We start from the raw sequence: 21,035 nt of genomic DNA on the forward strand, positions 1-21,035 counted from the left end.
TTTTGACTAATAGTTTGTCAAAAATGCAGTTTCATGACAACTGAAACAATTTGTGAATTTGGGTTGAATTCAGTGAATGTTTTGTGGAAAAAATTATTATTTTTTTTTTTTTAGAAAAAGTCTAAAAATTTTGTTTTGATATTTTGAAAACTATTGTTTCAAAACAGCATTTCATTTAGAATTTTAGTTAATTAAAAAAACACAACACCACAGATGATAGTACTATGGTATACACAAAAACCAAACCACTCCCCTCTCCAAAAAAAAAAAAAAACCCGCACACAGACAAAAACCCACCCAGAACAATTATTCTTACTGCTTTTTTTCTCCCCGTTGCTTACTCAAAAACAAGTTCATATTTGTTTTATTTATTTTAATTGAAATGTTGCAGGCAAACAAGTCCCTAATGTAAAATAACTTTTGGTATTCAGGGAAAACAAAACAACAGTTACTTCATTTTTCAAAGGTGGCTGTGTACATACAATGTAACCTCTCCTTCAAACCTACTGCATCAATGGTCTGAAAAGCCATTCTTCAAGAAGTTATTTTATTTACAAGTCACCAAGTCGCTATCCGTACCATATTCTGCTCACACCTGTTGCAGATCACCTGATACATAGTCATTTTAGGATAAATGGTGCAAATTACATACAATCTTATGTAGGAAGTATGTAGTCCCCTCCCGTCAGCATAATCTCCCCTGGAGTTTTCTAATGCAAGCTACTACCCCTGATGCTCTGTGAGCTGGTCCAGGGATATGGCAACTTGTTCACTGGAGGAACTGCTTGCAGGAACTATTATTGTGGTCAGCCCTGGCACAGGTGAAAGAGAGGCTTCTTCAATGCTTCCACTGAATCCCTGTGCAAAGTCTGCTCACAATTTCACCCTTTATTTTACATCTTCCTGTTAATGCTTGCTTTGCACGCACTCTTGATCTCTTTCTGCCATAGTCACAGAAGCGATTTTTTTTTTGACAGAAAGAAGTTTTACAAATCATCTCACTTTTGTGATCACACAGTCAGAAGTGATTTATCCAAAGCCTCCTACTGTTTATATTTGGTTCAGTGATGCAGTCAAGGATCAAAGGCAAAACCACATGGCTTTTGTGACCACTTAAGTGGCACAAATTGCAAATACTCAAAGGAATAGTTCACAGCCAATAATTTGTGAGCAAGCCACAGGCTGAAATTTGTTTGCATGAAACATATTCCATAACTGCAACTAATGGACAACTGAAGTCTGTTTGTGGATAATTCATGAACAGAAAAGGGGTAAATCTGCTACTTAAATTGTTCATTGAAAATTGTTTGTCAAGTTCCAGATACAGATTTTCCCATTCAATATGGCAGCAAAAAATGCAATTTTGGGCTACACAGGCAAATGTATCCCTTCTTGAAGTAAGGAAGTTACAGTCCCTCCATACAGCTCTGGTATACCTGCAAACAACTGATAATGCTCCACTTGAGACATTTTCTTCAGTGGAGTTTTAATTTACAACAGCAGAAAAATTGGCTGTATTGAATTCTGGGTGAATTCAGTCAACAGCAGCAAGTGATTGATTAGATTTATTTAAAAAGATTTAAAAACCTAAGACAAACTACTGCTAAGGGGGACAATAACAACAATCTGTGAATGTCTGAAGGGTGTCTAAACACCAAAGGAGGAAAGACAATTCAATGGCTGGCCAAAGGGGTACTGTACATAGATTGGAATAATTTAATTAAAAGTTAGGGAAAGGGAAATTTAGGTTGACTATGAAGAAAAATAGTAGAATATATTAAAGTTATGAAATAGTCTTCAGCACTTGGAACTTTTACTACCAGAAGGGACATTGTAGAAAACACTCCCACACTGGGAGGCAAAAAGAGTGGATGATTTAATGGCTCTTCCGATCCCTAACTTCTATGATTCTAGAATACCAGAGAAGAAATCAAAGCAATAAAATGCTTAGGCTTTATTTAAAATGATGGCAGTCCTAATGGTGTCTCACTGTGGCTGTTCTTCAGACACGGATACTGCCACAGCTGGTGCTAGATTCCTTTTTATCTGCTTACTCCACCTCTATCAATACTATCCTGTCTGGGCAATTAATTCTGACACAAAGCTGCAACTAGAATCAATACCTTCCTTTTTTCCCTAACATCTATAGCTTTATGATTGAAAGGCAATTTCAGACATTTAACGTGGTTTCCCTATCACAGAGGATGAAGTAGAAGTATTAAATACTGTGTGGTATTTTTGTAAACCACTGCTGAACATATTACTGGAATATATTCATTTTTTTACAATGCTATTTAATTCAGCATATTGTAAGCCCACCCAAAGCAATGAGGATTTCAGGGTTGAAAATTTAGCTGTGTTGGATAAAGCACAACTCTTGTGTGTTACAAAATGAGAGTAAATTATTAAAGAAGAATCAGCCCTCTAAGACTGATGTCACTGTTTTCACAGAACAATTTCATTCTCAACCTAGCTTCACTACAACTGGAAATACAGTCTACACACACTACAATGCACTGTAGTCATTTGGTTGAAATAATCTGTAAAATGATTTTTTTAAACCCCAAACTGTTCTTTTTGTTGGCATTGTTTCCTTGGGAAGACTCTCCTCTCCACAGAAGTGTTTGCTTAGACTGGAGAATTTCCCTTTTATTACCATCATCATTTTTTTTGTATAGTTTTATGCTAGAAATATTGAGGATTTTATGAAGCATGCCCTCAGTTCACATGAAGGTGCTAGCACGGGTATGACTGCTTCTAAAACTGTGGATGGAAGAAATGGCAAGGGAGTCTCCTTTTCTAAGATGAAAACTAGAAGTGAACCTCCCTAAAGAAAACACAGGAATATTTGTGATCTTATTATCGTTAAATCAACCCTAGTAAAAACTGGTACAACTCCACTGACTGACAAAGTAAACCCAACCTATACATTGTTCAAACTGATTGGCTCCAGATATGATAAAACTTTTTTCTTCACTATGTTTCACCTTACTCCAACTTTCCTTTCAAAAATAACAATCAGGAAATGAAATGCAAATAAACTAGCATGAAAGACAGACAGAAAGAGAACTAGAGGTGAAGAGAGTGAGAAGGAATCCATGATGATGTGGTGAGGATAAAGGTTTTATCGATATACGTTTGGGTTACCAGTGCTCACAAATGACAAATGCATGAGTCATGCAGTTCATTCCAAATGAGTGTTGAAAAATATTTTGTGCACTACCCCACATCAGCAAGTATTTTCCATAGATGATGCCACATCCATAGTAAAAGTATTTTAGAAATGTTTTCCAGAGATTGTTTTTAAAAAAGTAAAGCCTTTATTGATGCTGCTTCTCCATTAATGTGGCATTTCTAGACCACTGGAGGGGAGGAAAGAAACTAACTGGCTTCCCACTATAACTGAACAATAAGCTACGGATCATTAAGATCATGCGAGTCCTTTTTTTAACTTGATGACTGTGGCAATGCATGATGTAAGGGGCTATATTTCAGTTCTTGCTATGAACGTTTACTTCTCTGGAGACCGAGTTTAATCCTGAGTTAAGAGGGGTTTGGTTTCTATTGTTATGTTTTAATTGGATTATACTGTCCATCTGTCTATTTCCCTTTGCCTCATTCACAGAGACTTAGGGTATATCTTCACTACCCACCAGATTGGCGGGCAGCGACTGATCCAGCGGGGATCGATTTATCGCATCTAGTCTAGATGCGATAAATCGACCTCCAAGCGCTCTCCTGTTGACTCCTATACCCCAGTGCTGCGAGAGGCGCAGGCAGAGTCGATGGGGGAGTGGCAGCAGTCAACTCACCGCGGTGAAGACACCACGGTAAATTGATCTAAGTACATCAACTTCAGCTATGTTATTCATGTAGCTGAAGTTGTGTAACTTAGATTGATTCCCCCTCCCCCCCCCCCAGTGTAGACCAGGGCTGAGACATCAATTAACCTATTTAACCAGTTGGGCCAGTTCTAGTGATATTAAGGACATGGCACCATAAATTTGCAGGAAGTCATATCTGATGCCAGCAGTATCTTTACCTTAGGTGAACTCACCTCAGCTGAATGACACGAAAGTGCAGTGAAATCAACTGGAAATACCTGATGTATTAATAATGAAACAGACCACATTAATGTGCCCTTCTGTATACCTCCTATACATAAGGGAATCCTGTTAATTTGTATCTGAAAATCCTACAGCCCATGGAAACATCACTCTGAGGAAAAAACATGTTTGGATTGTTGGGATGAACATCAGGGTGTGATAAAATGCTGAATGTCATTCCATTTGTATAACCTGGATTGACTTTTAAATAATAGAGATATTCCCTAGTGGGTCACTGAGTTTATCTGTTAACCTGGTAACTAAGATCTTCTGCTGTGCCAGAGGTCCACTCAGTACAGCTGGAGTAGAATGAAGAAGGACAAAGGTGGCTTGAAGCCTTCCTTTATGCATTCAAACCTGAAGGAAGACAGGGATCAGTTCAGGAAACACTGGTGTACAGTGCATTCTGGATACTTCCCCTTCTATCACATCCTACCCTTTATACCTAGGGCTTGGGAATTCTCCTGTGCTGGGGGAATCCTTCCACTGCCTGCTTATGTCAGCATCATAGTCCCTTTACACTGCCAGGGAGTTGCAAAGGGCTATTGGAATAGTGCTTTGTTGTGGCAAAAGGAAAAAAAAAAATGTTTGTACCATAATTGGGTTCCTTAGGCAGAACCAACTATCTAAAGCAAAAGTGGGCAAACTACGGCCCGCGGGCCACATTCGGCCAGTGGGACTGTCCTGCCCGGCCCTTGAGCTCCCGGCTGGGGAGGCTAGCCCCCGGCCCCTCCCCTGCAGCCATGCCTCCACGTGGGCAGTGCTCTGGGTGGCAGGGTTGCGTGCTCCTGCCAAGTGGAGTGGCAGCGTGTCTAGCTCCAGCCGAGCGGCACGGCTGCCAGATATGCTGCTATGAGTGGAATGGTAAGGGGGCTGGCGCCGGGGGGTTGGATAAGAGGTGTGGGATCTCAGGGGACAGGGGGCGGTTGGATGGGGTAAAGGTTCTGCGGGGGGGGAGGGGGAAAGGGGGGGGTCAGGGGATGGAGAACAAGGGTGGTTGGATAGGCATAGGGTCCTGGGGGGCCTGTCAGGGGCAGAGGGGTGGATGGGGTTAGGGTAGTCAGGGGACTGGGAGCAGGGGGGTTGGATAGGGGGTGGGATCCCAGGGGTTGGTTGGGGGGGGGGTGTCCCGGGAGAGGTTGGTTAGGGGACAAGGAGCAGGGGGGGTTGGATGGGTCAAGGTTCTGAGGGGGGCAGTCAGGGGGCAGGAAGTGTGAGGGGGCGGATAGGGGGCGGGGGCCAGGCTGTTTGGGGAGGCACAGCCTTCCCTACCTGGCCCTCCATAGAGTTTTGCAACCCCAGTGTGGCCCTCTGGCCAAAAAAAGTTTGCCCACCCCGATCTAAAGGATGGAAGGTAACAAAAATTCATCATTAACACATATTGCTGGATTTGCACATTATTTGTTTATCACAGCATCTAGGAACAACATTTAAGGAGCTGAGGTTATGGCTGTAAATGATAGATCTGGCAGGAAACTTTGATGAATCAGAGTGAATTCTTTCATTAAGGACCCTTCTGCTCTAAAATAAAAAAAAAGACACAAGAAGACCTAGTGAAGGATTAGAGTATTGAACATTATACACAAACCCTAGGCTGACTTCACAGACAAGTTCGGTCACTCAACAGGGAAGGAGAGCCTTCAAAAAGATGTAGCCAGGCAACAGGCAAAAGTGAGACTGCAAACAACAATCAGGGGGCGAATGCTTTTGCCTGGATCCGGGACGATTCTCCCTACCTAATGGGAAGGAGTCACATACAGTATTTAACTTACTTTTCCTATAAAATGATGTCTGCTTTAGCAAAACTAGTTTCTAAAAACTGTAGAAAGTGCATGAGTTCTCTAATATTACTATTTATTATTTAGATTGTGGTACCACCCCAAGTAAATCAAGCTCTCCTTGCCCCCAAGAACATATAGTGAAAACAATCATCCCTTTGTAGTGGGGGGCATTGGCTCATCATTCATGTTGCATTCCCCGTCAGTACCTGGCTAACCCCTGGGAAGCTAATGATACAACCTAGCAGACCAAATTCAATGGATTCACTGAATTCTGATCATTTTCCAGCCATCACCCTGAATGTGGTGCCATCCCCAGGCTTTCTAGTCATTGATCCAGCTTTAAGAGTTCTCCAACTAAACATTGGCATCCAAGCACAATATAATCAGCTAAATCACTCATCGTCACAGCGTTGACATTGTCTATTTACAAGAGACCCCACATATATATATAAAAAGAGGCCATCAATTAATTTGATCGGCTCTGTCACACGGCACATGCTAAATAATTCGAGCAACATATATTCTCTCAGACATCTCTGATGCTGCCCCACTGTCATTGACCAACTACTGTGACGTCATTCAGGTTGCTGACTTCCAGGTTGCAAATAACCACCAAGTGCGAACTGGGAAGAGCCAGTCTTACCCACTCTCACTCACCGAGCTGTGTATGTGGATGAATTCAACAGCCACCACACTCACTGGGGTTACTCAGAGCCAGATGCAGACAGCGAACAACTGGTGGAGTGGACCTCAAACAACCATCTTGTTCTCGTCCATGACCCAAAACAATGGGGTACATGTCACTCAGCTTCTCTATAAACACATGCACTCCTGATGCATGTGGTTTATCACAGAGCAAAGTGGGAATTATTTGTGTGGGGGGTCCCTTTGTTAAAAGTAATGGTAACCATCACTGCATTAATTTCACTGGGAGCTTTGCCTGAAAAAGTACTTTAGGATTTGAACTAAAGGGGAAGCCTGTGTTTTGTATTAAGGATGGAAGAGCTTCCAAATAGTAGACTGGCACACATTAATTCCATTAATATTTCTCTTGCCATCTCTGCTTTTCCCCCCATTCTTTCTCTGTATTTCTTTTTAACCCTGACTGCTCAGCTTCATTTTGTGCCCTCTATTTTCACTCAACACCTTATTGTTCTCTCCACACCCTTAACCGTCTTTCCTAAGCAAAAGATGAGACCAACAACATCAGAATCTTTCCCATTGTTCAAGTGAGTTGGGCCAGATCAGTTCAAGTTTTAACTGTTTTTGATTTCATTATTGTATAGGTCAATGATTATTTATGGCAATGAAGGTCTATAAATGAATGCTTTGGATTGTCTGGCCAGGTTGTGAGCAGTGACAATTAAATCAAACTTACCTTTTAAAAAAGCAGCCTAATCTCAGACGCATCTTCTTTCAATCTGGTGTTCACTGCCATGCAAATGTCACACAGTACCTCTCACAACCTCTCTTAGGGAACTGAACTTATGTATCAACAGCAAAATGGGCCTGGTAAATGTCCCATGCAATATAACCCACCTGTCTGCTGAAATGGACAGCTTGCAAAGACAACATCTGTTACATTCCTTCACTTACTTGGGGTGCAGGACGAAGAACAGCTCTGTCAAACTGGGTCTGGTGTGTGTTTTGATATCAGCGATTAAAATGAAAAAGCAATTTACTTACCAAGCCAACTTCTGTTTAAATACACTGACACAAACACTGGAGGGACTGTGAAGAAATCTACTACCGAGTTAACTTCCAGCCAAAACCACAGCTTGTCATTGGCTGCAATGAACTAGAAAAAGAAAAGGGGGAAAGAATCAATTTATAAGCACGTTGATAGATCTGTGTGCAATATTCTCCTTTCTAAAGATTAAGTTCCAGTTTTACTTTAGGAGTTAGTGGAGCAACATTTAGTGTCCTCAGATCAATCACAACTAGACAGTGGTTTTATCTGGAGGATAAAACTATTACCTGACAACATTACCTGGCAAAACTAAATTAACAAAGGGAGGCCATATATCAAGTAGAGAAATGAAGAACATTTATGCATTGAGTTCTCAGACTTGTTGCGAGGAGACAGATTCAACAAATCATTCTTTTAGCATTTAGCAAGACTATTTCAGGTAATCTTTTTTTTATAAAAAGTCACAGGGGCGGTGGGGCGGGGGGGTTAAGTCAAACTGTAAATGAGACTTCATTCAAACGGAGTTTGCTGTTTGCAAAATACCCTGGTTTTACTATAATGGTATTGAATAGAAATGCTGTGAAAGTATGGTGAAGGTAATTCATTTAAATAATTAATAACTCTCAAACAAATTCCATAAATGCAGCAGGATAAACTCCTGGGGTAATCCTTATCATGCTTCAAGTGTTTGCATGCTGTCAGTGAGGTACTTGGCAATATTTTGTGCCTCCCAAAGCCATGATTAGCTCTTGAAAACCATAGCTCTATCATGCCTTATTGCCTGACTATCTGGTAATTCATTTAAATTTGTGTTTTGTCTTCATTATTTCTCCGTTGCAGCAAACTTGGATGCCAGCTGACTAAGAATTTACATAGGATGCATGCATGTGTTTGGACACATCTTCTAGAGCTGTAGATATAGGAATATTTATACAATTGTGAGTTGCATTTCATTATGTCAGGGGGAAGAGATGGAGAAGGGTACCGTTAAATAATGTTGCTTCAAATAACTTAACTTGCCAGTAAGTCTTCACGAAAGCACTTTAGTCTGTCAGACTATACTGAAAGAACTTCAGGTAGGAAATAATTGTTATATATCTAGCAAATTCACTAGTAAGCCAGTTCTGCCACCTTACTCAAGTTGAGTAAAAACTTATTCCATACTCAGCGTAAATCAGCATGGGTAATACATGCATAAATGATTCTCTGTGTGCAAAATGTGTCACAGACCTAAGAAGAGATTAGGACGCCTCTGAATTTGTAGTTGCTGGCAATTTACAGGTACTGTGTATTGAATCTATTCTGACAAGGAGTCAGAATATCTTGATGGTATAGTGGTCACCTTTAAAAACCTTAAATAATCATATCTTAGTATTTGGCATACATTCCATTATGTATTTGTGATGCAGAATATGGGAAGTATAGATCATTTCAGTATTTGCAATATTTTCTAATCTATTTATCAAAGGGCTAATGACTGTATCTAGCCCAGGTCAAACTGAACAGATAAAATAACAACCAACCCAGACCTTTTGTTCAAATCGCAAACCAAATTTTTTACTGGTTCCTAAAACGTTGGTAAACTTTTTCTTAACTTTTTATTCTCAAACACTGCTGCACTTCCAGGTTCTGAGAAGAAACAAAAGCAGACATGCCAAAATACAAAAACACTGTGTGAACCACAAACACGATACAGAGGAAAGCTCATCACAGCATGTTTAAAAGATTTCCAGCCCAATTTTGCAGACCTTCAAATTTTTCAGGTTCTCCCATCAGCATTAGTGGCCATGCAGTCCTGGAAAACTTCCACTGCTTCTGCTCTCACAGCTAGCAACAAATAATGTTAATTTCTAGTGCAAAGCCCATTCCCCTGAATTTAGCCAAAAACCCCAGCATGCACTATGGGTACAATTGGCCCAAATATTTTTTGTAAATGACTAGTGATTTTAGGTACTTTGATTTTTGGATGCCCAACTTGATTCCCATTAAAGAGACCGGGTTTTAAGAAAGCGACCAATGATACATTTTCAAAATCAAATGTTCTCTAAGAACCTAGCACTTCGGACAGGTGCTAGCTTGACAGCCTTGCAGAAACAGGATGCAGCAGCGAACTTCCCCATGCTACCTCACCAACCTGAAACTTAAACTGGAGCAAACACACTGAGGACGACAAGGGTAGTTCAATCACTCAGCCTGAGATTGCCAAGAAGGATGGGTGTTTAATGCCAGTTGTTGGGCAGTTTTGGTGATGTAGACATCAGTCCACTGGGAACTGGACTGAGATCAAATTCCACACAGGCCACTGTGCAGTATCAGATGATAGTGGATTGGCAGTAGTCTACATTGTCAATTGCAATCCCATTACCCAGTCTCCTCACCACCGTTACTTAGAGGCTCTCAGCCCTCAGCCAAAATCTTTACTTACAGGTCTCAGAAACCACGTTAATTTCTTGCATCAATTGTCAATGAAGAGTTAGGCAGCTGTCAAATAATCTCCGAGTACAATCATTGCATTCCCTACCCTGAACCACACAACATAATTCAAGGTACTTACACGCAAGCCGAAGTAGAGTAGGAAGAACACGTTGAAAGCCATGTCTATCTGTAACGTGAAATCTTTGTAGAAATTCTGGCAGGATTCTATTGGGCTATTTGAAAGAAAAAGAAATTGAATAAACTAGTGGCATCAGAGTGCGTGGAAAATGTCAAAAACTATTTTTTTTTCTTTTCCCCCCTGCTTTGTTTTGAGAAAGGCCTGAATGTAGGAGCTACCATTTTGTTTTCCCATCCCCCTGTAAAGTACAAGCAGGCATTTCCAAAAAGAACATTTAATTCATTCAGTTAGTCACTCATTCATTCCCAGTGCTCACATGTTCAGGTAACTACCTGAAAAGAAACATGCAGACATCTTAAGGAAAGACAAGCAGGAGAATACCTTGGGATCCCCTAACTCCACATTAACCCTTAAAGAACTGACTTCTTTTTATTGGATACACAAGTACAGTAGTTTAGGAACTAAATCTAACAGGCACACAATTACACTGAAACATTAAACATTTCAAATTAATGTCAAAACCTTAAAAACTCTAGTTGCTTATGAATACATCACCCATTAGCAACCTGGGGGAGTTTGTGTTGATAGGATTCCTTGTTTTCATAAAGATTTTTTTTAACATGGCTAGTTACATACTTTATGTACAGTACTATGACCTGAGTAGGAAAGCAGTATAGCCCACTAGTAAAATTAAACAACAACAAAATTGTGGAATTTGAAGCAGTACTCTAAGGGTTAATTTTTGCATGCAGGTTAATTAATTACCTTTGTGTGTGCAAGCAGACATTGCACATTCTAGCATATTATATTAAGAGTAAGGTAGGTCCAACTCCAAAGCATACTCTATACAAACTGGTACTTTATGACATACTTAGATCTACAGGCTCAGAGAGGTAAGGAAGGAGACCTTTTCTATGTATATAATTAGTGATTTATTTTTGAAATTCCTAGATCAGATTAGGGAAGCCACAGAAAGGTCTTCAAGTTGCAGACCAAGGTAAACAGCATGTCCCAATATGTATAGCAAATGATCATTTAATCATCATAGTTATATAAAGAGGAAGGGGAAAATATACTTCCTAGCTGGAAAGTTCTTGATCATTTAGAACCATGGAAAACACACTTTTAAGATAGAGATGCAGAATTTTCTTGGCTTCCCCAGTGCAAATAAATCACTGAGTGTAATACCAGTTAGTATAGTTGTACCTCTGCAAATATGATGCTGAATTGCTCAACAAGCAAAGTTCTATGCATTATGAATGTCAGTAACCTAATTTAAGGCATAAAAGAAATTAGCTAGGCTACCAGGTCATTTTAGCATGCAGTCAAGTTCTCTCCATTTCTTGTATACACTACAGGTCAAACAAGTTAAGTATGGCATGACCTCTCTTGACTTTAGATGCATAAAAATATGGCAAAAGTCTCCCTGACATACAGTAGCCAAGTGTTTTAAGAAACCTCAGTGCTGTAGGAAACTGTATTCAAAATGTTTATAAACAAATACTGTTTTGCTAAGATGTGAACATTATGAAACATACTACCTATATTATAGCTGAAAAAACTGATTTACAAAAGCAGGGAGAAAGAAAAAACCAGCCAAAAATTAATTTATGGTATTGAAATTTGCATCTGACACTCTACTCATACAGATTCAGCTACAAAGAAGGGGAGGATGTAAGCAAAGAACTAGTAAGTGCACATTGTGTGAGGGCATTTTTGAGAGTAAAGGATCTTGTTATAACAAGGCAGGATACACATTTGAGTCACTATATACCATAGCAACAAAAACCAAAGGAAGTACAATAGAAACAGGACAAATTATTCTGCACCAACACAGGGTCTGAGGACCTCTAGCTCTCAGTTACACCATTGCAAAATCAGCAGTAACTCCACTGAAGTCAATGGAATTACACAGGTGTAACACCAGACAAAAATAATCAGGCCTATTGTCTTCCCTTCCCCTGCCACGTAGTGTTCAGAGTGCTTGCTGTTGGAAGAAGTCAGCCAGGGTTGCAGTTAATGCCTGCATCTCTGTACCACTGTCCTTTCCAGAAATCCGTAAGATTTGTACAGGTTAGCTAATGCTATCCATGGCTTCTCGTGTTTCTACAGCACTTAGCAAAATTCAGGACTCTGGATGCTATCAAAATATAAATACCACCACTATTAGTCGTACCTCTCCAGTGTCCCTTATTTCAAGTCCTTCATTTTTAGTCCCAAAATTACTTCCATTGTACACAAATGTGGTGTCCTTTCACTTTTATTGTTGAAAATCATTTGTATCAGAAATGCAGGATCATGGAAAGGAAGGAAAGCTATTTACTCCAAAAATATGAATTCCACAGTAATTTGACTTTCCTGAATGAATGATGTAGGGTTCGGTCTTTGTCATCCATGGTGCCTTACCTTTGGGCCATGACACTTTGCTATGTTGCTGATGATACCACTCCTAACTGTAACCATTTTCCTCCCCCGTGCTATAGAAAATACAGTGTTAACACAGGTTCCTTTTTTCTCCCTCAAGTCTACAAACAGTATATATTCCATGAAAAAGAAAAAAACTGTACAAAAGAATTCACCATGACATCCTGCAAAGGGTCAGCCTAGGAGAACATGTCCAACAGCTATGCATGGAGATCTTAAAGGAACCAGGGATAAGCACTCTTTCCGTTTCTCTTCAGCCAATAAAACATTAAGGGGCATCTTTTCAGTGTAATATGCAGAAAGTATCAGACTTGAAACTCCCAATAACAATATGGGAGCTGTGCTTATCTCCCTGTACTCCAAGTGGAAAATGCAATCCCAGAGTTACTGCTGCATTTTGTTTAGAAACAAAACAATTTGGTCAGCTCATACTAAAGGCTCCATTCTCCCCTCTGTACCTGGGCAGGATTCATATTTCCAGGAGGCATGAGATCATGTTAGAATTATTTCTTTTACACTGGAGTTATTTTTAGGAATATAAAAAACGTACAGGATATTTTAATTTAGTGGAATTGAACGATGGTATACTTAATTTTCTACTCACTGACACAGGTGTAAATCAAGAGAAACTCCACTGCAGTGGATGGAATTATATAACTCTAATTCAGACTTGAGATTCAGGCTCAATGGCAGAACGTCTAACCCCATCAAATCTGAACTAATTTTGTCATTCTAATTGCAACATTTATCTGCTCCCCAAAAGCCTGGCTCTATTACGCTGATCTGAAGATGGTTCCAAGAAGCCAGCAACAGCAGAAGCAGCTATGGCTCATTGCCTCTTCAGAACAGACACACACAGCACCTGTTTGACATTACACAGGGACATGCTGCTGACAATTTACCAAGGGGCTCTGTAAGCAGTTGCACTCACTGCCGTAGCACCCACTGGTGTCAGAGCATGGCATTGCAGGATCTTCTTCTCTAGTGACTCCCATTAACAACTCCTTTGGCCCTATAATGGCCTGTCTTTGACTACATCTTCCATAGGCCAGCCCTGTGGCCAGGCCACCTCATTCCAGCTCCGTCCCTTTCTGCAGTAACAGAAGAATCCACACCAACATCCAAACAGAATATCCTTCTGCTCCTCTTGTGCTACACTGAAAATCCCTGCTTTGCAGTTCCTGACTCCCAGGCATTGGAGAGTTGTATTTTGCTCCTTTGGCAAAGCACTGCCTCCCAGGGCTTACTCCCTGAAGGCCTTTCCTCCTAACAGGTTTTTCCATTGCTTCCCCTCTCCTCCCCAGGGGCTCTGGCAGCTTCTCTCAGGAACCTCCCTGTTCCTAACAGACCCTATCCCACAGCCTCCCACAGGAGCCTGACCTGTTCCCTGTGGTTCTCCATATCCTGCCTTCAGCAGGCCCTTCTCAAGACGACACTTGCCTTGTTCTTCCCTGGGTCTCCTCTTTCACTGAGCTCTTTTCCCATTCTATGTAGTCCTCCCTGACCCATTCACAACTGGGTCCACTGGTTGTAATTAAATCCCCTGATCTGCATCAGCTGGGAGATGATTGCTACATAGCAAGGCAGGGCACAACTCCTCTGAAAAGGCCAGGCAGCCTCTGATAGGCCCCAATTGCTTCCCATCCCATTTGCCTGTAAAAATTACAAAAAATGCACACGCTACAGACAAGAGAGTTGTAAGACTGGTGGATCTATCCAAAAGTGAATGTTCATATTAGATTGCACATTGCTGGAATTGTTTGAACTGTGTTACCAGAAATAAGTGCTAGGCTGAGTATGTGGAGAAGTAGCAGTGTCCACCTTGAATAATTGAAGTGGTAAATATCTGGTTTGACAGGCTTGGAGTCTCTCTCTCTCTCTCTCTCTCTCTCTCTCTCACACACACACACACAACCCCTTCCTATTTGGTTCAATCTGACCAAAATTTTTTGTTCTACAGAGGTATTTATGTTATGTCTGCAGATATATGTTTACAAGCCCCACAAATAAGGCATCTACACCAGAGACCAAACCACTACCCTGAACCTAACTTCAACTGATGGCAGAATTTTAACAAGGGGTTCCCAGGAGCCCCCCAAATCCCTTGCAACGCAATGCTTATCACAAAGTTCAGGGTGGAATGTGGCATACCTTGGTTAAATGGAAGAATAAGAGACTAAATCTGGGTTTTCTTTTACTTACTTCCACAACAAGAATCAGGGATTTCCTTAATTTTACTTCTCATATTCACTTTCCTCTGATTTGGGGAGCCCTGACAAGAGACTATTATTCTGTGCCAGTTCTTAGATCACTCATTTCCCTTTTGGGATGGAGGGGAAGGGGTAAAACATTCTAATGTTAAAGGCTTTTTGGGTAGGAAGGGGGCCTGCAAGCTGTGTATAAAGAAGAAGCCTCATGAGAACAGGTTTTCATGTGAAATGTATAGTATTGTCTGGTTCAAGCCAGGTTGAAAATACCACAAGAATATCCATTTTCACAGTATTTCAGTGCTTGATTGAAAGCCGTGGAGCCCATGGGTTTATCCACAGGACGGGTAAAATATGGGCATGATCAGAGCATGCTCCATCATGACGCTACAGCACTGTTGCTTAGCCATGACCTAGGAAGACCATATATAGTGGGAAGAGGAAAATTCAGTCTCAATTGGCCCATTCAATCCTTATCTCTTTGCGGAGCCAGCCAATCATGCTGACTTTTTTAGGAGTGTTTTTGTGAGGTAGATACCTACCGAATGACAGTAGCAGTTGATCACCTCAACCCAGATCAAATTGAAACTGGTGTTCTATATCTCACTACTAAATCTCTGTTATACCTGTGTCTGGGGCCAGGGGAGTTTTTTGGGTCTTTTTACAGGGATTAATTCTACCAGCTGTCAGGTGAAACTGCTAGTTACATTTTATTTTTTATTGTTGTAATTTGTGGCATAGGCACCTAGATAGGTGCCCATTTTTATTTTTGTATAAGTTCAAAGAATACAGAAAGAAATAGTGAACTTTAAAAAAAATACAAATAAAATAAAAGTACTAAAGTTTTTTAGCTTTCAAGGCATATTTAACTAATAAATATAACTGAGTGAACAGTGTAACACTGTCGCAAAAAAAGGAAACATCATTCTGGGATGTATCAGCAGGAGTGTTGTAAGCTAGAAACAAGAAGTAATTCTTCCGCTCTACTCCATGCTGATTAGGCCTCAATGGGAGTATTGTGTCTAGTTCTGGGCTCCACATTCCAGGAAAGATGTGAAGAAATTGGAGAAAATCTAGAGAGAAAATCACAAAAATGATTAAAGGTCTAGAAAACATGATCTATGAGGGAAGATTGAAAAAAATAGGGTTATTTACTCTGGAGAAAACTGAGAGGGGACATAACAATTTTCAAGTACATAAAAGGTTGCTAGAAGGAGGAAAGAGAAAAATTGTTCTCCTTAACCTCTGAAGATAGAACAAGAAGCAATGGGCTTAAATTGCAGGGAGATTTAGGTTGGACATTTGGAAAAACTTCTGTCAGGGTGGTTAAGCACTGGAATAAATTGCTAAGGAGATTGTCTTAAAAATCTCCAGTGATGGTGACTCCACAAACACTGGTCAGGGTTGGTCTAGATAATGCTTAGTCCTGGCATGAGTGCAGGGGACTGGACTAGACGGCCTCTCGAGGTCCCTTCCAGTTCTATGATTCTATTACCTCTGCCCACTGATATAGTTATTTACTATTCTAAGTATAGGATACAAACTGATCCCAGTTATTGTAATGTGGCCATTGATCATTATTGTAATTAGCACAGTATTTCAAATTCTGTGTCTTTGGATGTTAAATATAGCTACTGGAGCTTGCCGCAATAGGGGGAAAGATGGAGGAAAGGCATTGCATATTGTAACTAAAACCTACCTAGAATCCACATGACAGGTTTGGCTTGGAAGGAAAACACTAGCACAGGGCTGCAAAGTTTGGGCTGCAAGAAATATTTATTTGCTTATGAAATTTACATTTAAAAAGATTATATTGGTATTATGAGGACCATTTCTCAGAGGTGCTGAACTCCCCCAATTCCCATTACAAAACATAGGCATGATTCTGCAAGACTTTTAGCACCACATACATTTGGAGGAAGTCTGACCTGGCAATGTCCCCTTAAATCCATTTATACATTTTGAGGGAGACAGAGTTAAGGTTAAGGTGATTGGTTTAAAGGTTTGGGTTCTGGTTTTTTTTGTTTGTTTGTTTGTTTTTACTGTGTTTCAGTGACACAATATTAACACGAAACTATGCCAAAGACGAGAATTATAATTTATGAGGGCAGAAGTTCATCTGAAGAAGTGTGTCTTCGCTTACTCTTACCCTGGATAGCGTCACATACCCTGGTCAGGTATACCAAGAATAACTACTTAGCAAAGCAAGCAAATAATGAAAGACAAGAACCCGCTGTGCAGTTATAAAAATGGACTTTTAGCAAGCAAATTTTACATCCTGGTGAAGTAAATATCATAATTAAAATAAATCAGAGTGAGACTCTCAGTAAGAATCTAAAGTGTTGGACAGCCATAAGGGACATGACAGATTTTCTTTTTCTTTTTTCTTTAATTCAAGTGCCTTTCATTTATTAACCATGTTTTCTGGACCAAGCAAATTTCCTTAATTGAAAAGCAAACATTGCTTTCCTGCAACACATATATTAATTGATCTGTTCTAAATGCAAGCCAGTTAGTTAAATGGCTAAGTTTGGAAGGCCTCACTTTAAAGCCTGACTCAATAATTTCTCCAGCGCCCAAAGGCTTTTAATTATTTCTCTGATGGACCAACCTGATATGGCCAAATAACTGGGAAGTCTCCCCATTGATGGTGCTTTTAGGTACCACTACAAAGGATATGTAGGAAGGGGTTGTTTTCTGTCAAAAGGAACACTTGCCATTTGGATCAGAACAATATTTTAAACAGAGGAAAGAGAGGACCCACCATAGCACAAATGATACATACTCGTATCTAAGAGCAATGTAGCAGCCCCTAGGACTGGGATCCATTGAACAAAATGTTCACATGATACAAAGCTCAGGGCTCTACATTTACAAGTATTATCTTCCTCTTGTTCATCCTCTGAGATTAAGCATAAATGACACACACTCTTGCTGTGACACAATCTTTTATCCTACGACCCAATTATTGCTGTTTTTAATTTACAAAATCAGGGTCAGATTCTGATCTCATTCATTCCGGTGTAAATCTGGAGTAAGTCCACTAAAGATAATGGGAGAACTCCATTCTCCACGCTGTTCTAGAAGACAGCAGAATCTGGCCCTGGGTTGAACAGAAGCACATTTAGGACTCTGGTAAAAGGGATGTGTTTATTTCTATGGTTACAGTATTTTCTAAAATATGATTCAATGCAGGGAGCTATAGTTTAACCCGGTTAGTAGAAGAGGCCCCAATTATGGTCCCGCTGAATTCTATGGGTGCTTTGACACCCACGCTCCTTATCCTTCCTTCGTCCCTTGCTACTGATGCTGACACTAACATTCTCATTTCGCCCAGGCTCGAATCTCTAGACTACATGTTTGAATCCTCCCCATTCTGTTTCTTGCTATTGCCAAACCCTGCTGTTTCTTTTTTTACACAACATATTTTTGTCCCCACAGCTAAGACACTGGCCATGCCCTCAATGTCTCTCTCCCACCCGGGTTATGCAGCTTCCTCCTCTTTGGAGGAAGATATTTCCCATCTCTCTCCACTCCAGTTCTTTCACAGTGTTTCAGCTGAAATCAAATTTCACGCCCACCACTTGGACCTTCTCACTCTCCTCTTCGAAACTCTCCACTGGCTCCTCATTGCCTAATGAAATAAAGTTTAAGTTTCTCCTCCCCACCTTAAAGACTACACAGTACTGCCCCGTACCAACATCTTCCCCAGCCTACTTCCCCACAGCTGGAATAGCCTACCTTATCTCATTCCTCCCTCGCGTGATTCAAATTCCTCTTGAAAATCCATTAATGCCAGGACACTAATCCACACTTCAGCATTACACCATCATGTGATGCCTTTACTCATCCAATTAAAAAACAAAACAAAACCAACAACAAAGATCTTCTGGGTCTCCAGTGTGTTTTTGATACATGTACAATTGACTTCATGTAAATTGCAAGCCTCTTGAGACAGCTCCTCTCTCCCCCGCTCTCCAAGAAAACAAAGCAAGATCTTGTCTTTATTTCCCTTTCCTAACATAACATCCCTTTCTACCATTTATGGTCTGGCACAGTACAAACTGGCACTAGAAAAATAACCTTCTAGGTCTAACCTGATTAAAAAATGCATCTCGACTCATCTCCTCTGCAGATGCTATTCCCCATGAAGAACTATTACAATATGTTACCAAGTTCTCAGGGAACTGGGAAAGCTTGATTGACTTGTGGCAATTTCTTCTAGGTAAAACAAACATTGTGTTTTCACCTTACTATAACAAATTAAGGTACAGAAAACAATAATGCCATCAGGAAAAAAACAAAATATGATTGTTAATAAATAAATCCATATTACTGAGTGTATCTCCTATGGCATAAATGAACTGGTCTTCATGAAATCAAGGCCAAAACCACACATCTTTGTTTCATGTTCTTTCACCCATATCACTCAAAGAGGCCACTTTTATGCTAAACCAGTATGTATAGGATTCGTTTATCTGGTGGACTTGAGTGTCTATGACAAAGCTGCGTTTTATCAGCAAACAGACTAACAAAACCATCAGTTTTTAGGTTTTAGTGGTTAAATTCTGCCCATTATAAATTTACTTCAGCTGAGTTGAGTAAATGAGAGTCGAATTGGAAAATAAATCAAAACATGAATGGGAAAATTATGACTCCAATGTGGGTACAGTAGAGGAGAAGAGGCTGCAGACAGACTCTTGTCCTTTCTCCCTTTTCTAGAGAGGGCAGATACAATGCAGCAGCCAGCGTTCCCTACCAGGGGCCACTATCTATTCATTTGTCATCTTGCTGAGGCAGGGGCCACATCTTGTTCTGTGTGTGTGCAACGTGGAACACCCAGGAATACTAATGAATATCAAATGCTGTAACGAAATAATGATGGGATCCTTTAGGTAACACTGTGGATAAACATGAATGCATACTAGCAGCACCCTGTGACTAATATCCTACCACAATCTCCAAATACATTAATGGTGATGGGACACATTTTAGATGAACGATTCCCAAGTGTTCACACTCAACGGTGAAATGCACACAGCCCGGGGAACTGAGTAGAGAATTCAATTGTACTGGGGAGGATGGAAATTGGGAACCTATTCAAAAGACAGCTGCGCTGCACATCCTGTTTTGAGCTACTAAATCTACACAAGCATAGATTCAGAAGCACACCCCACCCAAACCAAAGCTGACATTTATGAGGCTGGCAAAGGGCATGGTGGGGCAAGGGATGTAGAGACTCCCTGCACCTGTCCAGTTGCCCTCCCCACAATTCTCTCTCTCCCACAAAAGTGCAGATCTATTACAGGGCTTGTGAGTGTGGGGGCATTATTCAGGTCCGCTACCTATATATATATACATATATATTCACCATGGTTAGTATTTTGATAAGAGTTACTCTTATCCTGCAGGGTGGGTATGGTTAATAGTCATTCCTGTGCTCATGGTCTTTGAAAGGTTATTCCTGTTACTGTAGCCCTCTCCCACATGTAAAACAGGAAGAACCCCATTGCACTCCACTAGTTCCAAGCCATGGGATTCTCTTGGCCAAATTCCGTGGTGACAATGTCATGCAAGCTGCATGTTGGGTGTCAGAAAACAGATACAAGTGGCAAAGTGGTGTAACTCAGACCGATTCATCATTCTGGAAGTGTGTGACATTAATATAGATTACACATCAAGGGGGATGAAGTGGCTCCAGTGTGAAAAAACAGGCTCCCAAACTTTAAGTTGCACCAAAATCCATACAGCCAAATTAAGTTGGTGTGTTTTCCGTGTAACATACAATACAGTACATAGTTAGAAAATAAGTGTAAGTGACTACCTTATACTAGGTGCCTGATTCTCCTCTCACATGCACAAGTTTTACATTGGTGTAACCACAGACATGGGAAGTAGGGGTACAGCACCCCCAGGTTTTGCACCTGGCATTCCGGCCTCTGGTCCCGGGTCCCAGTCGCTGGCCTCACTGCTGCCCAAGGGCCTGCCCGACTGCTGGCCCCACACCCGGCGGCTCCGCTGCAAGCCCAGGGTCCCAGCCGCCAATCCCAGGGTCCTGGCTGCCGGTCCCACATGCGGGGTCCTGGCTGCTGGCCTGGCGTCCCAGCAGCTGTCCCCACGCCGGGGGCTCCACACCTGCCTCTACCTGTGGCCCCAGCCTCTGCCAACTTACCCCTGCACATGTCCCCACCTCCCGGAGCCATGGTCCTGCTCCTGGCCCCAGCTCTAGCCTCTAGGGGCAGTGAGGGGTGCGGACAAGGATAAGAAGAGCAG

The 21,035-nt window shown here is 41.1% G+C and overlaps 1 protein-coding gene across 10 annotated transcripts in view; it reads right to left on the bottom strand.

Moving 5' to 3' along the window:
• Nucleotides 1-21,035, bottom strand: part of KCNMA1 (potassium calcium-activated channel subfamily M alpha 1) — an 844,585-nt gene that overhangs the window by 280,379 nt on the left and 543,171 nt on the right. For all 10 annotated transcript variants that reach the window (XM_074958656.1, XM_074958655.1, XM_074958652.1 and 7 more), the window contains exons 4-5: nucleotides 10,132-10,225; nucleotides 7,574-7,685 (exon numbers count right to left, since the gene is read on the bottom strand). In XM_074958656.1, coding sequence (XP_074814757.1) covers nucleotides 7,574-7,685; nucleotides 10,132-10,225 — 206 coding nt within the window. The remainder of the gene's footprint in view (nucleotides 1-7,573; nucleotides 7,686-10,131; nucleotides 10,226-21,035) is intronic.

This window comes from Natator depressus, chromosome 7 (assembly GCF_965152275.1).
Source record: "Natator depressus isolate rNatDep1 chromosome 7, rNatDep2.hap1, whole genome shotgun sequence".
NCBI lineage: Eukaryota > Metazoa > Chordata > Testudines > Cheloniidae > Natator > Natator depressus.